Source organism: Corythoichthys intestinalis, chromosome 4, assembly GCF_030265065.1.
Source record: "Corythoichthys intestinalis isolate RoL2023-P3 chromosome 4, ASM3026506v1, whole genome shotgun sequence".
NCBI lineage: Eukaryota > Metazoa > Chordata > Actinopteri > Syngnathiformes > Syngnathidae > Corythoichthys > Corythoichthys intestinalis.
The window spans coordinates 54,480,931-54,501,171 of NC_080398.1; the positions used below are offsets into that span (position 1 = coordinate 54,480,931).

Genomic DNA, 20,241 nt, shown 5'->3' on the forward strand with positions numbered 1-20,241 from the left:
CATATACATATATAAACAGCTTTTTGGAAGAATGAATAGAAGTGAGATACAAGCTGTGAGGTTGGCTTTGGCCAATTATTTGGAAAAAAAGAGAAAAAAAGACCCTTGCTACCCATCCATCCTTGAGGCTAAGAAAATATTAAAACGTGCGGCGATAACGAGGGCTAGAGGAAAATCTCCCTTAATGAAATTTCCAGTTGACCACATGCAATTTGTTTCATCGCAGTGAACAACTAATTGCAACGGACGTTATCAAGGTGTGAGTGTGCTGTCTGCTGTAAACTGACTGGTAAAACAGGTACAAATCCTTTATCCCCACTTCCATGTTGGAAACAAATAAAACCTGCCATCACTGTATACAGTAACCTTGTTCTTCTTATTTGTGCTGCTAATGTATTCTAGAGGACAGGGCACATTCGTGAGGAGAGACAGTCCACAATATTGATATAAAATTTTAGAGGAATATCAAGTTTAAATTACGACGGGTGTATTCCAATTGCCTCAAGACTTATCATGATATATTGCGATTGCGATTTCTTTTTATTACCTGGATTAGAGTAACAAGATAAGTGTTGTGTAATAAGTGTTATTTGGTAATTTGGGGTTGACCATAGACTTCATAATGATATTGATGGGACACGTTGCGCAGGGCCAGTTAAAAGGGGGCCTGCATTGTTGGCGTGACATTCAAAGCTGACCGGGTGAAAATCACAGACAAAGAGCTTTTTTCGTTGAAAATTCTTGTGAATAAATGCTAAAATCCCATCCAGTCTTGGTTAAAAACAAAAAACAGTGCACTTAGCATTTGTTTTACGTGAATATGTTGAAGTACGATGCTAGTCTGTTAGTCAATGGGGCGGCCGGCATGTATAAACAGAGCTTTTCCGGGGAAAATTGTTGTGAATAAATGCTTAAACCCTAGCATTCTTAATAGATATGGACGTAAAACAGTCTCGATTCTTGGTTAAAAGCAAAAAAAATGTGCAGTTAACATTTATTTTAGGTAAATATGTTGAAGTGCGATGCTTGTCTGTTAGTCAATGTGATGGCCGCCATATGTAAACAGAGCTTTTCCGGTGAAAATTCTTGTGAATAAATGCTTAAATCCCTGAATTCTTTATAGATATGGACGTAAAACAATCTCGATTCTTGGCCAAAAAAAAAAACAAAAAAACGTGCAGTTAGTATTTATTTTACGTAAATATGTTGAAGTACGATGCTAGTCTGTCAGTCAATGTGGCGGCCACTACATGTAAACAGAGATTTTCGGTGAAAATTCTTGTGAATAAATGCTTAAATCCCTGAATTATTTATAGATATAGACTTAAACAGTCTCGATTCTTGGTTAAAAGCAACAACAACAAAAACGTGCAGATAGCATTTATTTTACGTGAATATGTCGAAGTACGATGCTAGTCTGTCAGTCAGTGTGGCGACCGCCTTATGTAAACATCTTTTCTGTTGAAAATTCTTGTGAATAAATGCTTAAATCCCTGAATTCTTTATAGATATGGACGTAAAACAGTCTCAATTCTTTGTTAAAAGCAACAACAACAAAACGTGCAGTCAGCATTTATTTTACGTAAATATGTCGAAGAATGATGCTAGTCCGTTAGACAATGTGGCCTTTTATTTTTAAAATGCTTGTGAAAAAACAAAAAATATAATAATTACCTTGAATCCTCAAACAATTCACTCCTGAGACAATCCTTCCTGTTTGTATGCGGTAAAGCTTTCGTACTTTTTCAACATAAATCCGGCATTGGATCCCTGCATGTGTCGCTGCGACTGACTGCGAATAACTGAAGCGGATTGTGGGATGGCCCCCTACTTGAAGGCGTGGTGCAGTGAAGCTCGAATCTGACCCGTCTATATCATGATGAAGTCTATGCCTCTTGATACGAGTGCCTCACTTTACAAGTTTTTCCAAGATAAGAGCATCATTAAGAGTGTAAAAGAGTCGCATGCACGAGCAAATTTTCACTATGCGAGTGACGAGTGAAGTCTCCAATATTCCAGAAAATAAAATAAAAAATATTCCAGTTATCCTATCGTTTCCATTAATGTTACGGCGTTCGGCCCCTGCCTCCCAACTTCCTACCTCTCTCGCCTCCTGCTCGTATGGCTCGCACCTTTTTTTCAGATTATAAAGCATTAAAAATGATACCTTTACTATTATTTAGGTGTAACATGGGGGGTCTTTGGGAAGTGTGTCACACATTAACTGGAATTCAGTTATTCCAATCAATTCATAAGCACAGCTAGTTGTGGAATGGATTGTGCTCATATCATTAGGATCCACTGTATAGGAAATCAGCAAATGATTGATAACCAGTCTTAAATGATTTTGTAATTGCATAAGGATGTAACAAGATGGTGACTATATACATTATCATGCCCCGTCATTCAAAAATGACTATATGTAGTAGCAAAATTATTCAAACCAAACAAACTACATTCTATTAGGCCTATGAAATCGTCTTAGTAAGCTTAGTGATTTACATGACATAACACGTGGGCAAACATATATCATGTGAACACTGTGCACAAACAGTATTGCCAACAACTCCCCATTTGCCATTTACACACATTTAATGTCAACGAATACAGTGGTACCTTGACATAAGAACGCATCAACATAAGATCCTTTCGACATCCGACGGAAAATTTGACTCGTCCTTTTTCTCGACATTGACAACACGCTCGAAATACAACGATTTATAACAGTGTCACAATTTCACATTTTTCCAGCGGATATTCTTGTGAGAGAAAGAAACATGGGTCCCTAGAAGGTTAGTGTAACTGGTGAAGAAGGAAGAAAAAAATGACACAACTGAAATTAAAATGGAAATTATAGGCGTGTCAGTGAACTGCCTCGACAATACGGCCGGAATATGTCTACAATTTTGACGGTCCACCTCCGACCTTCGTTCGCCAGTCCTCATAAGTTAAGGTGACAATTATTATTTTTGTTTCATCGGCAAGGTTTTAATCATTTATTTCAGAACTTATGCAACACAACATGGCTACTGTCCACCGTAGCCAATGCCAACAAAAACAGAACATTAAAAAAAAGTAAAAACTTCCCATTCTTCCGCACTTTTTTTACTCTCTCGTCAGTCAAAAGGTGCGTTCAGGAACAGCATGCAAAACACAACCGCCACATTAGAACCCAAATCATTAGATCATTATTATTATTCGGATTTGTATTTATAATGTTTTTGTTTTGCTATGTGTAATTGCTTTTTGTAGTTGTACCTGCAGTATTTTTAAGGACAAGCATAGTTTTTTAGGCTGTGGAATGAATTAATCTAACTATAATTTATTCTTACGGAAAAATCCTTCACGACATATGACCATTTCGACTTACAAACCAGGTCCTGGAACGAATTAAAGTAGTTAATTAATTAATTAATTAATTATTATGTATAGGTACTACTTTATAGGTCAATTTTAATATAAGGTTGACCACACATATTTCAGTTTCCCATTTGACAGCGGATGAGATGCGTTCAGTGACCTACAACATGACATCTCAAACGCAAACAAAATCAAAATGGATAAAAATCCCTAAGATTTCACCAGATTCCCGGCCAAAATAATTATGCTGTGCCTGAGCATAAAAACAGCAGTAACATTTTTTGGGAAGAAAGGCCATTTCAAAATAGCGGCAGCCTAGTGTAAAGGCTTCAGCGGCAACCCATTCATTGTGTATGTGGGAGGGGATTTCTTGGCGAGAGTGAGCGGCAGCGGTCATTTTGGAGGGAGCACAAAGTCTTGATTGAATTTTCACTGAGAGGCGGGGCCCAAAATAGAGACTTGTTCTATTTTCACAGCGCCAAGCGCTGACGTCAACAATGCCTCCAATAACAGAGACAGGACAGGCGTACTTATATCTGTGGTATCAGGCTGTATCGGCAGATGGATATACGCAAATCACAGCTGACAAAACCTTGATAAATGCGCTTTTTTATTGTTTCGCGAGCTCTGGGACACTCAAAACATGACTTTCATACCTCTCCTTGCTAAGCTAAATTGTACCTCAATGTGCATTCGTGTGAAAATGTAGTTCACGAACAACAAAAAAACTATTCACTTTCTCACCGAAACTAGCAAAACTCTTTACACGGCTATTATAATACCCCCTACTCCTTGAAATAGGAAAAGTTGCTGTTTTCTTGTGCAACAATGAAAAAAAAAATGCATTGGTGCTTGCGACTATAGTAAATATGCTTGCCGCTTTTCACTTCTTGACAGCGTCTGTGTCAGGATATGTGGCTCCTTCCATTTTGCGCTTGCCGTGGACCGCTCCTCACACTGGGCTGACGCGAGTGTGAAAAGGCCTTAATTGGGGATAGGTTCGCTTCAAAAATCTGTGAAAATATGAATGCAAAACTGCAAATAATATACTGTACTGTATGTGATTGTCTGTTTTTTATTCACTGCCCACAGTCTGAAAAAGTGAACTACAAAGCACACGAAAGCTAACCTCCGCAAAGACAGTGTATATTTTATTTTCTCTCAATGAGTCAGTACATCACATGACATGAGTCTTTTCCTTTGGTCACCCCATTTAGGACAAGCCGAAGGTCACAACAACTGTTCACCGCGATATACAAAATTGTGGCTCATGTGAAAACATACTTTAACTTCCACTCACATACACACTGAGCATTCACGTAAACAGGGCTAAACTGGAGCTAACATTTCTAGCTAGCGCTTATCTGTGCAGACCATAAACTACCATATTGGCCCGAATATAAGACGGTGTTTTTTGCATTGAAATAAGACTGAAAAAGTGGGAGTCGTCTTATATTCGCGGTTTAGACATTATACCCATTCACGACGCTAGAAGGCACCACATATCATTGAAGCGAATGCTGAACTTGAGGAGTAATGTTCTGTCATGACAGATCTCAGCTACTCTCAAGTTTAACCAGTTTGCCTTATTTTATTGCAATGTTTTTCCTTATTCAGATTTGTTTCAAGACTACAATTACAGTTAGACCTCATTTTGATGGTTAATGCAGTTATTGCAATTTTGTATTTTTGTCACAAAAGATTCGTTTATTTACATTTCAAAAACCAGAAGCCATTCATTTACGAATGTGATTGCACTTTAGTTTACATACCGGTATTTTAAATGTTCAGATATTAAGATTTGAATGAGGCAAAATAACATGCTTTTTCTCTCAAATATATTGTTATAATCATTTATTTCAGATGTACTGTAATTATTTTCTGTATAAAAATTAATTTGGTGTTCAAAAAGTCTTTTTTCAAACTTGAGTCTTGAAAAAGAGGGGGTCGTCTTATAATCAGGGCCGTCTTATATTCGGGCCAATAAGGTAAATAGGCTACTATTTATATCTGCTCTGATTGAGCTTTGATATTTTGATTTGGCCAGTGTCATTTTCAGTGTATACTTCAATTAGCTGCACCGTATGTCACAGTGGGCGGAATTAAGAAGCGCTCAGACACTTTTGGGGAGTAGGCAAATTTAATTTCACACTTGACGGTTGGGCATTCACAGCAGGGACCCTACTGTTTGTAAACAAGAAATGACAAGGTACACTTTCAATAATATACCCACCCTTAAGGGGGGTGAATGTACTGACAGGACAGCTTTGATCGCTCAGCTGTCTAAATCCTAGATCCAGTGTCAGTGACCTTGTTGGAGGAAGCAAGAGAAAAGGGCATGAGGAAAAGAATCATTCCCACCAAGGTTTGTATCGATTTCACCTGCCCTGACCACGGAGCACGTTAAGAGCAGCCACTGGTGGTCAGCGGTGATATCATTAGCTTGTTGTTTACACTGGGAAGCTGGGAGTTGGAGGCAGTCTGAGTGTCACAAGACACTTTCTTCTTTACCTCCTTCAGCTGATCAGAGGATCATGGTATCAAGGAGGGATTAGTAGCAACTTGGGATTTGTGTGATTGGTTAATTTATTGCGGTGATGGCAGGTCTTTCATCTATGGCAACATTTAATCAGCGCAGCCACAGAGGCTATTACAGGTTAGCTCCTTTCTGGAGACGGTCCGGCTGTGCCATCAGCTCTATCACAATTCCCCTGAAATTTCCAAATTATCTGGAACAGGCTTTAGCTTCTCCGTAATAAAAATTAGAACAGATTCCTGATAGAAGCTTTTGCTCACACAGGGCCAATTATAAATAGTGCAGCCCTGCCTTGGAAGACGGAAGGGGGAGGAAGGGGAAAAAAAAAAATCCAACTCTGAGAGATGTGCGCGGAACTTATCGTTCAACCCCTGCTCGGCTCTGATCCAAATCCGTGTGGCTGAAAATTTATATTAGATGTTATCACAGACGCCTAAGTCTCAAGAAAAAAATCAATGAAGGTTATCTTTTATGTTGCAGCAACTTGTGAAAATATTGATTTTCATTTTATAGCGAATTTGGCGCATCAGTTTGTAATCACTTCCTCGCTGACTACACTGTTTGGGTCGCTGTATCTCTTACATGAGGAAAGGTAGCAGAGCTCGGGGAAAAAGCAAGAAGAGTATTGAAACCACTGAGGTGAAGGCAGGGGGCGGATATACCATAACATGCACCGAGTGTGTGTGTGTGTGTGGGGGGAAGGGGGGGGGGTTTGGGGCTGTACAGGATATATCATTTATCAAGTGCAAACTTTTTATTGGCTTGGTCTCACAATTATATCACCGCCTCGACATCATGTTTTGTCAACATTAGCGTTTACTTACAGTCTCTTTACAGTTACTATTCAACCAGTTTCTCATATTCGCCCCCGCTTGGGGGAAATTGTAATTTTCTGCCTGTCAATCTGCATTTCTCTGCATAGTAGCCACTTAGGCCAACTGATCCGGTTGTAGAAATGTTTTCATTTGCATTTGCAAACACTCCTCCCCGCAGTGACGCCACACTATCTTAATCCTAAATATGTTGCCCGCACTTGCTCTTGTGCATCTCTTTGTCTTTGTGGCGGCTGCTACATGCATGCTTCCAAAGCACACTTTTGTCAATGTGGATGAGTTATGTAAATCTGCAGTAAGAAACTGTCATCACTTGTTTGCTACAAGGGTGAAGCAAAGTAAACTGGAATTGACAGTTCACTCAGTTATATGTAATACCCTCTGTGACAAAATTAAAGCAATAAATAGAGTGGTGAGAATAATGTCTCAACACTAAGATGTCAAGTTAGGTTGGTGTTCCGTCTGTGTTGCTACATGGAGAGCAGCTGGAATATCACAAATTCCCAAAGGCTCTGGGGGATGGGAGAAAGGCCTCTCGCTGCTGAATAAGAGATGGCACCAGTCTTGAGATCTAAGAAAGGGTTAATCTGATTCCCATTTCAGATAGTCGTCCTGGCAACAATCGGCCAGTCTGCTCTGCTTCCTTGACAGCGGTGTGAGATTTTCAGGTTACCCGATAGAGGACTTTATTGTGAGGCTAATTTGAAATGTGAAATCCAGGATGACTTAAATTACTGAGGTCGTCTTTCTCTCATCTGCTGCCAAGACAGGATAAGACTATGCCAAGGGAAAAAATAAGAATATCAACCTCTTATCAGTTGGGTGGTGCAGTTTATGCCGAGCAATAATCTTCAAGTGAATGTCGCATAAATATAACATCTTCATTTGGAGGCTATATTTGTTTTACATTTGCTGCCAAAATCACAAACAGATCCGCATCGTCTTTGAGATTTTTTTTTTTTTAAAGCTGTTTGTCCTCTAGCCTGTGACTAGATGGAGTCCATGAAGCAAAAAAAAAAAAAAAAAGAAACCGGCGGGTGGCTGAGGAGGCGTGCAGACACACTGCCCCAGCGTAGCACTCATGCTCTGTGCAGATCTGTGCCTATTTAGACCGTTAACATGCTCAGGTGACATTTGCATTCATTCTTGAAGGTTGTTGCCATGCCCAGATATAAGTTGAAAGCACAGGAAAATAGTAGTTTATTTTCCACTGCATTACGCAGATGGTTATAGACTTTAGATTAGGGCTGCAACTATTGATTATTTCGATGATCGATTAATCCATCAATTAGTTAGTTCAAATAATCGAATAATCGGATCACAAACATTTAATGTGATTTTTTTTTTTAGATTTGTTAAACAAATAAACATAAACAAGTGTTTATGCTTGCAATAATATTTATTTTGGCTTGCTAAGATATCACTTTCAAAAGAGCATTAAATGTAAATACAATTCCTGAGTGTTTCCTTTAACTGCAGAATTGCACTTTCATTTCACATGAGCAATAAATGCATTTTAAAAAATTAAAATACCCGAGCTTAGCTTCAAATGATCTTCAAAACTAAATAAATCAGGATCTATGTACAACAAAAGAACAATTGGCTTACTTGCAAAGCAAAATTCCGCTAGCTTAAATGCTATAAAATGCTAACGTTTTCTTTACAATGCTCTTAACAAATCATTAAAACACATCTCTCCCATAAAAAAAACACATTTAACGCACATGCCCCGCTCCAACAGATTAAAATGACAGCACAGTGTCATATCCATTTGTTGCTTGTGTTTTTTGGTGTTTTGTCGCCCTCTGCTGGCGCTTTGGTGCGACTGATTTTATGGGTTTCAGCACCTTGAGCATTGTGTAATTATGGACATCAACAATGGCGAGCTACTAGTTTATTTTTTGTTTGAAAATTTTACAAATTTTATTAAAACGAAAACATTAAGAGGGGTTTTAATATAAAATTTCTAAAACTTGTACATTTATTTATTTATTACAACATTTACTTTTTTAAGAACTACAAGTCTTTCTATCCATGGATCTCTTTCACAGAATGTTAATAATGTTAATGCCAGCTTGTTGATTTATTGTTATAATAAACAAATACAGTACTTATGTACAGTATGTTGAATGTATATATCCGTCTTGTGTCTTATCTTTCCAGTCCAACAATAATTTACAGAAAAATATTTCATATTTTATAGATGATTTTATAGATTAATTATGATTAATTAATGTTTAAGCTGTGATTAACGTGATTAAAAATTGTAATCTTTTGACAGCCCTAGTATATGTATATAATAATATACTAAATTAAATAAAGAATGCATAAACAAACATATTAGCTCAAACAAAAACATACCTTATGTTGGTCTTAACTTGGAGCGGCTGGATTCAACCATGTTAGACAAGTTATGTCATATTCACTGTTGCCACTAGAGGGCAATGTGTCCACCCAAATAAATAAAACTAAATTTAACACTTTCAAAACAAACGATTACAATGTCACTCTATTTAAATGAATCCTCAAAGCAGCAAAATTTGACACAAAGCTTTTTTCTAATCGAATTGCTCGAGTTAATCGAGTAATTGTTTCAACACTACTTGAGATTGCGGCCAAAACAGTACTATATCTGTAATGCCCAAATAATGAATATGACATTGAAATATTAGCATTAGCACATACTCAACAACAGCAACACAGAAAATCAAGCATATGTTAGGTCGGGGGTCGACAGCCCGTGTTTTAAGAGCTGCATGTGCAATTTTCAAACATTTTTGAAAATGAAAAGAGATGGGGAGGAAAATGTATGTTTTGTTTTGATATGGTTTCTGTAGGAGAACAAAAATGACACAAACATTCATAATGTTTTTCAATGCTGTAAAAATGTGTTGAATAAATATTAACTTTTAACATATCTGTCAACGAAGTTTTGCGTCATAGCCTGCGACACACGTTTCTATCAATAGGGCGGAATGCCAGGCAGGTGGCAATTGTAAACAAAACGGCGGCTGTGTGATGGGCCATTGATCCGAAAGGGAAAAAGAGAAAAATAACCGAGGAAAACAGAGGAGTCAACGTTTCATGAACCAAATAGTTGGCATTCATCGCCAATGCAGAAGGATTGCCTAAATATTTACTCTGTGACGAGAAGTTGTGAAATAACAGAAAGAGTAATGTGGAAATACATTTCCAGGGAAGGCATGCCGAGCACCCAGTTGGGAGTGAGAAAAAAAACTTGCGATTGCATTACTTCTGAAGAACTTAGAGTAGCGCAAAAATAGATTTAAGAAGTGGATTGCAACGCCAAACTCCACAACTGCTGCAAGTTTTATTGCAACCCGGGAGATAATAAAGTGTGGAAAGCTGTTCACAGAGACATTCATCAACATATCAGAACACCTATTTGCAGACTTTAAAAACAAAACCGAGATAATAGAAAAAAACCAAAGACATGCCCAGATAAGGGGCATGTTATGCACGTTTCATTTTGTTTTTTTCGAAACATCAAAATAAAAATGACATCAAAAATCAGATTTCTTTATTGCATTTCTTTAATTATATAAATGCAATGAAAAAAATCATTAATATTGTAATGAAGTTAAACTTGAGGTGGCACCATACAACAGATTAGTCATGTGGTGCGTTGGATGCACTGCAGGGAAAATAAACATTAAATCATGAAGGCTCATTATGTATTTTCAGCCAACTTAGTCATTTTGATAATAGGCTAATATAGCTATTACAGATACATACAGCATGTGTTGCCTTCATTATAAGGCCTATGTAAGGCTTTGAATTTTTTGCGGCTCCAGACAAATTTTTGTTTTTTTTTTGGTCCAATATGGCTCTTTCAACATTTTGGGTTGCCAACCCGAATAAATGCAGCATGCATATACTGTGGCAGTCTGGCACACAAGCCTATTAAGAGGATATTGTACTCTATCTGTCTCTTTTCTTTTCCTCTCCAAAAAAAAATACCTTCCTCTCCAAAAAAAAATACCTCCCTGTTTGACCTCTGACCAAGAAGAAAAATGACTTTACACATTCAGTATAATTTTTCAGCATATTATAAAAGCTCTCACCTCAATTGCCCTTTGAAATAGATACTGATTCTTTAAATTCTTCCCTACTTGTTTCAGGAAATAGTGAGATCTTGACGATAGTGTGGTACAATGTGACCAAAGTTCACTACAGAACGTTCCCTTCCTTCTTAAAAGTCGTTTCCTTTTACTTCATGCTTTGCTCAATTCAGAAGAGCCTGCGAGCCTCTGGTAAATCTCTTTGGAATTCTTGATTTTCAATCCGAGCTGCCTTCTTTTTGATTCAACACGATGTGGTCTTTTCCACAATTTTTCTTCCTTTAAAATTACAACTGCAGTCTTTTGTCAGTGGGCCATGACCAATATATCCACATCCTAGCAATGTTTATAAAAGGATTGAGATGGACTCTTATAGTTTCTCAAATTATCTGTATATGAGCGACCATTCCGAGCTGAAGTAAATTGTCGGTTATTAGTGTTTCTCTAATCACCAAAATAGGCAAATGATGAATGTGTGTTATCTGTCTCCTTCCAGAAGACGAAGAGCACGGTCCCGGTGGTGCTGAGCGCCGGCCCCAAGTGGCTGCTGGATGTGACTTGGCAGGGAGCAGAGGACAACAAAAACAACTGTGTGGTGTACAGCAAAGGTAAGCAAGCAACACTGGAATCATGTTATCTCTCACCACCGCAACACAACACAGCACAGCATCGCCGCTAAGACACAGACGATCCTTCATCCACTCAACTCCCACCTGCCTGTCTACTGGTCCTTCTTTTACTTTCTCTCTCTTGTACATTCCTCGCTTCTCCAGTGTTCAGAAGCTGCACGGATGAGCACACGCGGCTTCACATGCACACACTCACTCGCTATCTGTTTTTCTTATCCAGCAAGTAATTTATAACATTAAAACACTGATTAAGAACTGAGAAACATCACTTGACATAGAAAGTTAATTGTCTTTAGATTTCACTGCCGTAATTAATGCGCCCCACCTTTTCCTTTTATACTTTGTCTTTAAGGAGATAAAGAACAATGTAGGAATTGAGGTGGGGCTACTATTGCTTCATTTGTTCATTTTCTCTTACTGTGCAGAGGTAAACAATGTGGTGAGATATGCTCGGTACTGTGCAAAAGTTTAACTGGTTTCCATGTGATTTGTTATTTGAATTCCCTATGACAGCAGTGTTTTGGATTTAATTAGTAGGGAAAGTCACATGATTTTTTTTTTTTTTTTTTTTTTTTGAGAGGGGTGGTACATAGGACAAAGAAGAAACATAAAATTGAAAAATGGGTCATTCCAGAACTGGAAGACTTTTTTTTACTATTCAAAATTCTCATAAAATAAGCCTTCACATTTCTGCACAATGATCCCTCACTTTTTTTTCCCAATCAGAAAAATAAATAAATAAATAAATTATTTTATTTAAAAATGTTAAAATACATTAAGGAGCAGAAATATTTGCCCCATCTTTGTGATTTTGCAAGTTCAACCAATTAGAAAATAGGCAGAAGTCTGAAATTTCAATCATAACTGAGTTTTTACTTATAGAGACATAATGTAAAAAAACAAAAATTCTGGAACTCACATTGTATGATTTGTTTTTCAATAATTTGTTTGTAATTTACTGGGTTTCATAAGTATTTGCACCCCTGAGAATCAGCAATAATTATGACACTCAGAGTTGTCAGTCTACCTTAAAAAAAGTCCACCTATACCCCATGGGTAACCACCCACCCACTGCCCTTCTCTGGATTTTTTTTTTTACATTATGTCTCTATTGGTGGATGGATGGATGGATGGATGGATGGATGGATGGATGGATGGATGGATGGATGGATGGATGGATGGATGGATGGATGGATGGATGGATGGATGGATGGATGGATGGATGGATGGATGGATGGATGGATGGATGGATGGATGGATGGATGGATGGATGGATGGATGGATGGATGGATGTACAAATCATTGTTTGCTTTTATATATACCTCTCTTATAATAGATTTCGTTATATATTGACGGGACACGGTGCGTTGGGCCGATTAATAGAGGGCCCATCTCCGTCAAAGCTGACTGAGTGGAAACAGACAAAGAGCTTTTTACGTTGAAAATTCTTGTGAATAAATGCTTATATCCCTGAATTATTTATAGATATGGTCGTAAAACAGTCTAGATTCTTGGTTAAAAGAAAAAAGGAAAAAAAAAAAAAAAACGGACAGTTAGCATTTATTTTACGTAAATATGTTGAATTTGCTGCTAGTCTTTAAGCCACCGTGGCGCCACCTTATCACCACAAAGAGCTTTTTACGTTGTAAATTTGTGTGAATAAATGCTTAAATCCCTGAATTATATATAGATATGGATGTAAAACAGTCTCGATTCTTTGTTAAAAGAGAAAAGAACCGGGCAGTTAGCATTTCTTTAACGTAAATATGTCAAATGTGCTGCTAATCTTTAAGCCACTGTGACGCTGCCTTATCACCACAAAGAGCTTTTTACATTGAAAATTCTTGTGAATAAATACTTAAATCCCTGAATTCTTTATAGATATGAACGCAAAACAGTCTCGATTCTTGGTTACAAGCAAAATAATGTGCAGTTAGCATTTTTTTATTGGCGAATTATGACACCAATGCCATAGCGGTTAATTTCTCCCATTGATTTTTTTTCACAACATTTCAAAATGCATGCATGCATGGTACGAAAAATATAATAATTACTTTGAATCCTCGAACAAATCACTCCTGAGACAATCCTTCCTGTTTATATGCGTTACAGCTTTCGTACATTTTCAACGTATATCGCTGCATGTGTTTGAGAATAACTGCGACCGATTTCGACCGACTGAAGCGGAGTGTGGGACGGCCCCCTACTTGAAGGCGTGGCGCAGCATCTGGGGAATGTGTCCCGTCAATATCATTATGAAGTCTATGCATAGTTATTACATTTTCAGTTCTTAAAGAACATTTATTAAAATATAGATACACACATAAGGGTTTTTAATTTTTTTTTATTTTACTTTGGGGGGAAACATGTCATACATGTATATTTCCAGTGCTGCCAATTTTTCTTTTTATAAACTTCTTTACTAAACTCGCGGATTTTCAATTTTCATTGTGGCTGGGGATCTCCATTAACCGCGAAAAATGAGGGATCCCTGTATTTATAAATAATCAGTAAAAAGATCATTAAAGTTTTGATAAGCTGTTAAAGAAGATGATGCACTTTTTTAAACTATTTGACATAATCAAAGTAACAGGGTTGCAGGCAACAGAGTTGCAAAGCCATCCTGTTAGCTTTTTTTCTCAGGAATAGAAGTTAGCTTTAGTACTTATTGAGGTTTTCCTGTTGACCAAGAAGAGGAGCTTACTTATGTAACTGAGTAAAAAGGAAAAAAAATAAAATAATATATTGTATGTCATACTCCCATGTGATACATTAAAACTGTTCAGACCAATCAGACACTCAGATTTCCATCCTGATAATATGCATAACAGGGTTGCATGAAGTAGAGTGGGCCATTGTTAGAAATTGAATGTTTAAAAAGCCACAGGACCCCAGTGGGGGTCAAGGGCGAACAATATTACTTTTTTAGTCATGTCCTTTCAAGGCTAACTATTTAAAATAATAATATTAATAATAGTAATAATAATAATGAAAAATAGAAGTGAGGACATAAATTTGCTCAGCCCATTTTTTTAACTGCCTGATGATCAAATCCAGTTAATCATGTGATTCTCGGCTGTCTTCTACTTTTACCATTATGAAATATTATGATAACAGAGTTGCATGCATGTATTGGGACACACATTCCATGAATAATAATTCATATCCGAAATTATATGTTTGTTCAAATTAATAATTCCCCATTAAATTACATTAAAATTTGATTTTAACTTTTTTATTTGGTATGAAATTTGGTAATTGGGGGGATGGAACAAGACAAAAATTACATTTTAGGGGATACTTAAGACATTTGGTGTTAAAAATGTTTTTGTCATGTGACAAGTAAATTTACCCTGGAACGTTTTAGTATGTTGTATGTGGACTGTTTAAATATTTGAAGAGTGGGATGTAAAGTGTCCTCCAATTATGGAGTGACCCAATTGATGACAATAAGGATCTGAGTAAAGGTGAGCATTGGCCTATAGGAATGCAATGTCAGTCACTGTGACTTCAATGAAACACCTATTGTTTGCTTGCAGGTTGGAAAGTTCGCAAATTAATTCAGTGCCAATGTCCTCAACACATCAGCTGGAGACCACAATAAAGTCCCCTACCCTCCCATACCATTAACGCTTGAGCCTGCCAAATTGTTTTTAAGCAAATCCTCATTTAAACTGGCAAACATTAAGTTTGTGGTACACAGGATCCTCAAAATTATGTTGGAGGAACTTTCAATAAAAGGTAGAAACGTGAGGTTTTTGAAGCTAATCTTGATACGTTTTATAAAGAGAGCTACAAAATGTATACATAAACAAAGATACGAATGTATAGTTGTTCAGGGTGAAGGAAAGACTTTATTTATCACTCTTTAAAAATGATTACTCCGTGACAATAACCCCAAAGCTGAAACGGAGAGTCTTCTTCCTCAAAGTGAATAAGTGGCAGGAGTGGGATTTGCAACCCGGATTTTCTGTCTCCCAATTCTCATCTACTAATCACTAGACTGCACTGGGGAGTTATCCTCTTAACCGGCTACTTAACTTTGTGCTCTTTATCACCAGATCATTAAAGTTTTGATAAGCTGTTAAAGAAGATTATGCACTTTTTTTAAAAATCGTCTAATCTTTTTTGCTCGCAGATTTACTGTGTGAAACAAAAATGAGGCTACAAAAACGGGATTTCCCACTTGTTTTGTCTGTGGTGGACAATTTGCTTGGCCACTTACACATATGATGAGCTAAGCATGTGTGGTGTACATATATGATGAGCATCGCACGCAACACAATACTACTCGCTCAGCTGTGTCATTCACAGTTGCTTTGTTTGCCACTTCCACTTTGATGTTATTAAATTAAACACAATGACATCTCCGCACGTCCCCCTGTGACAGTTGTTCCGTATTGTACTGTATTAAGTTCATTATTGGGAAATCCTCCAAGCGAATCATTAAACGCTGATATGTGATAACAGAATACAACGAATTAATTTAAATCTAGTAGCAGAAGTTAAATATGGACTGCAGGAGCAGCCGCTGTGTGTGTGTGCGCGCCTATGTTTGCCTCTGGAGCAAATGTAAAAGAAAAATAATTTATATGTAATATAAAATATTGGTCTTTTGGCAAGAATTTCTGGAATGGAATGTTAAAGTGTCGACGCTATAGTGTGGGTTGATTCAAGGCTCTTCTCTTTTTCTCATCAGAGTCCAACTGCAACTTTCCTCCCACCTTGAAATGCCAGGGCCCAGATTGTTTATATCTTAACCCTGTGCTGCATCCACTCTGTCTGCTGCTTCATTGCTCTCTGAGATGTGTTACTTATGGAAAATAGGGAATATCTCACTGCACCGTATGCTGGCAGAATATGTTTTGGCTCACGTTTCACTGGGCCCGGCTTTCTTTATTGCTGCTTGCAAAGATAGTCGCCATTCATTTTGGATGTTTGCCAGTGTAAATCTATGGGGGAGTATCTGACTGTTGATTGGTTTGAGTGGATACAGAGTATTATTCTACTCTGTGATTTCCGCTTTAGACTTTTAACTCATCATCGGTCCCCAATAGTTTCAGAAGTATGTGAAGTGAGAGCAATAGTGACCGGCATTCAGCAGAAATAAGATTGTGTTATACTATGGCAGTGTTTCATGTATTATATATGCAGCCGAGAGTGGAACAAGCAATTGGACAGTTTGATGGGATCCCACATGGGCCACCCGTGCTGAGCGACAACAGGACCAACTAGCATTATGGAGTAACAGAATGGCCAGTAAAAATTTGTGTATGATGTAGTACAGTCATATTTTTTTTATAATTTAGTGTGGTATGTATTTGTGTTCCCATTTTTTGTTTGTTTGTTTGTTTGTTTGTTTTTTCAGGGAATTCAAACAAGGGTTGTAGGTAATCCATGGTGTCCATAAAGTCTGTGCAGTAAAAAAATATTTACATATAACTTAGTTGGTATTTGTAAAAGAAAGTATAGACTTCATAATGGTATTGACGGGACACGGGGCGCGGGGCCGATTAATAAGGGGCCTATCTCCTTCAAAGCTGACCGAGTGGAAACAGACGAAGAGCTTTTTACGGTGAAAGTTCTTGTGAATAAATGCTTAAATCCCTGAATTCTTTATACTGTAGAAATGGACGTAAAACAGTCTCGATTATTGGTTAAAAGCAAAAAAAAACAGGCAGTTCGCACTTATTTTACGTAAATATGTCGAATGTGCTGCTCCATTAAGTCACTGTGGCACCGCCTTACCACAACAAATAGCTTTTTACGTTGGAATTCCTGTGAATAAATGCTTAAATCCCTGAATTTTTATAGATATGGACGTAAAACAGTCTCGATTCTTTGTTAAAAGAGCAAAGAACTGGGCAGTTAGCATTTATTTTACGTAAATATTGCAAACTATAATGCCAATGCCGCAGCGGCTAATTTCTCCCATGCATGCATGGTACGAAAAATGTAATAATTACCTTGAATCCTCGAACAAATCACTACTGAAACAATCCTTCCTGTTTGTATTTACCCTAAATCTGGCGTTAGAACGCAGCGTGTGTCACTGCGACCGACTGTGAATAACTGAAGCGGATTGTGGGATGGGACTCCTGCTTGGCGGCGTTGCGTCGTGGCTGGCTGAATTGACCTGTCAATACCATTATGAAGTCTATGTAGAAAGAATCTATGAAAAAGTATAAGAAAGAAGACAATCCCGTGATTTCAACTCCACGATGCCGGAGTCTCTTCTGCCATTTTGTCTCCAGTCGTTTTATTTATTGATTGTTTATTCATGTATTTCTTGACTTTTTAAAATAATGTTGACTTGTTTTGTGATGCATGCTTTTATTTTAGTGCAGGAAGCATAAAACAGGTAGTACTTCCACACGCAAGTAAGAGGGCATGTACACACGAAGAACAACGTATTTGTGCACATTACTAGCTTATTTGCTCCCACGAAGAAGTTGCGTTGCCAAGAGAGAGAGGAGTGATTACACCTGCAAGTCTGCATGCACATTTGTTGCTTGTGAAGCATCCACAGAGGCAAGACCTGTATACAGTATAATACCTTTCGTACTGTTTATTGTGCGTTTTCAATTGTGGTCAAATACTTAGGGCTAGGTCCCCATTTGCCGGGCCGCGGACCGGTACCGGTCCATGGCGCATTTGCTACCGGGCCGCACAGAAATAATAATTTAATAACGACCGCATTCTCGCCGAATTAACCCTGTGCCCCTGCTTAACACACCAATATCTCTGTCTATTCTAGATATAATACTATGGGATAGATTACAATGTTGTCATAGAAGTCCATTGTTTGGACTGCTAGCAGTACATCTTGTTTGTGTATATAGTATATCTATGTGCGCTTGTCCTCGATAATAATGTATTACTAGGCCGCAGCCGCAGCACATTTGTTCCCGGAAATAATTAGCCCCCACACGAGCGAAGATAACTGGAAAACAGACGTCTTTGGAGATATTTTTACGGCGAAAAGGATATTTTTACGGCGAAAAGGGCACCTGACGAGCCTACAACCTCGAAGACCCACGAACTGCGAAGGAGTGGATTCGTGACCCCTTTGTGAATAAACAGAGAGATCGCAAATGACGGGGACCTTATTAAACGTACATTCGAGACAACAACTCTACCGAGGTTCTGGATTAAAGTCATTCTGGAATATCCTGACATCACGCCAAGAGCATTGAAAACCCTGCTACAATTTCCAAAATCGTATCTTTGTGAAGCGGGCTTCTTAATTAATATTTAACGACAAGGCGAAGTCATTAATGGTGAGCGCGGTGTGCAGCTGTTGTATGCAGCTTACATGGCAGGATGAATCTGAGAACTTTTCTACAAGTCATTCCATGATCAAACGTAAGTTAATATTCCTTTCTTTCAAGAAAGTTCGTAGTGTTTACTTTGGAATCGCTGCATTTGCGCATTTTGCGGCTATGTTTAACGTTATGCGCATGCGCAGAACCGCATCGTAGCAATTTTTGATGGGTTGCAAAATTTGTCAGAACACCGGTCCGTGAAAAGAAAGACCCAAATAACACCGGTCCGTGGTGCAAAAAAGGTTGGGGACCTCTGGGCTAGGTTGTGTGATTGTTTTTGATGATGTGCGGACGCTAACTGATACATGCTAATCGTTTTTGTGGATTGTTATTGCTGAATTAGTAACTAGTTATAAACGCAAATCTGAATTGCTGTTATTGAAGATGAAACTGATGTAATTTCATCTTTATTGTAGTTTCATTCTGCAAGTGCTGATGTCATGAGAAGCTGAATAAAGTCAGCAAAACACACTGAGCTCGCTGCCTAGCTAAGATTTAGCTCCAAAATCTTGGCAATGACAGTACAATAATGCATAATACATGTTTTTGGATAGTTATTTTGAGATTTAGGAATCATTTAGGGGTACTTAGACGGTTAATTCCGACGTACGCGGAAATTCGGGTTACGTCGCCAACGTAGGAACGGAACTCATTATTACTTATCGTTAACTATTTGTATATGTTTTTTTTTTTTTTTCCAGGTTTCCACATGCTCACAAATAGTTCTTAAAATAAAAATAGATATTTAAAAAAAATGTTACATACTGTATATTGATGGTAAAAATAAATGCTCTTCACACATTATTTATATTACAGATACTTACAAAATTATGTGATTGTTTTTTTTTTTTTTTTGCACAGTGACTTTATGGACACCCTGCATATAGAAATACATGGAAATTCACTACAAATTAGCAAATTGGCAGATCAGTCAGTAAGGTGGATCCTACATCAAATATCAGTGCAACTGTGGTTCAAACGACCAGCTGGAATGCAAATCAAGGTGAAATTGTTTCCTTACATTGCGCTGCCCTCGGTCCCATGTTCAGAGCAGGACTACTCAGAATGCTCTACTTGCATTTCACTATCACAAAGAATTAATAAATCAAGTATGCTACATCATTACTATGGAGGCCACACTAATGTTGTTGATGTCAGTTACTGTAAGTAAATGCAGGTATGTGAGACGTGTAGTACATTTTCTTGTTTGGTGCTGCTTATTTGATGGTTTTTGATAGGAAAGTTTCAGCCCCTAAAATGAGGAAGGAAAAACCTTCAAGGCTCGAGGCGTTGGAATGTTTGAAATTCATGAATATAAATTATTTGTGACTAATTTTCATTTGTAAAAAAAGAGGCTGCAGTAGCCCTGAAGTGGCATTGTGGCAAATTCAATATCTGCTTTTCTCAGGCCGCCACTGTGGCCCTGTTTGTTTTACATTAAACTCCCATGAAGAGCCTTAGCAGCCAGCCATTACT

The 20,241-nt window shown here is 37.8% G+C and overlaps 1 protein-coding gene across 4 annotated transcripts in view; it reads left to right on the forward strand.

Moving 5' to 3' along the window:
• Positions 1-20,241, forward strand: part of zfpm2a (zinc finger protein, FOG family member 2a) — a 219,671-nt gene that overhangs the window by 111,055 nt on the left and 88,375 nt on the right. For all 4 annotated transcript variants that reach the window (XM_057835246.1, XM_057835245.1, XM_057835247.1 and 1 more), the window contains one exon: positions 11,308-11,419. In XM_057835246.1, coding sequence (XP_057691229.1) covers positions 11,308-11,419 — 112 coding nt within the window. The remainder of the gene's footprint in view (positions 1-11,307; positions 11,420-20,241) is intronic.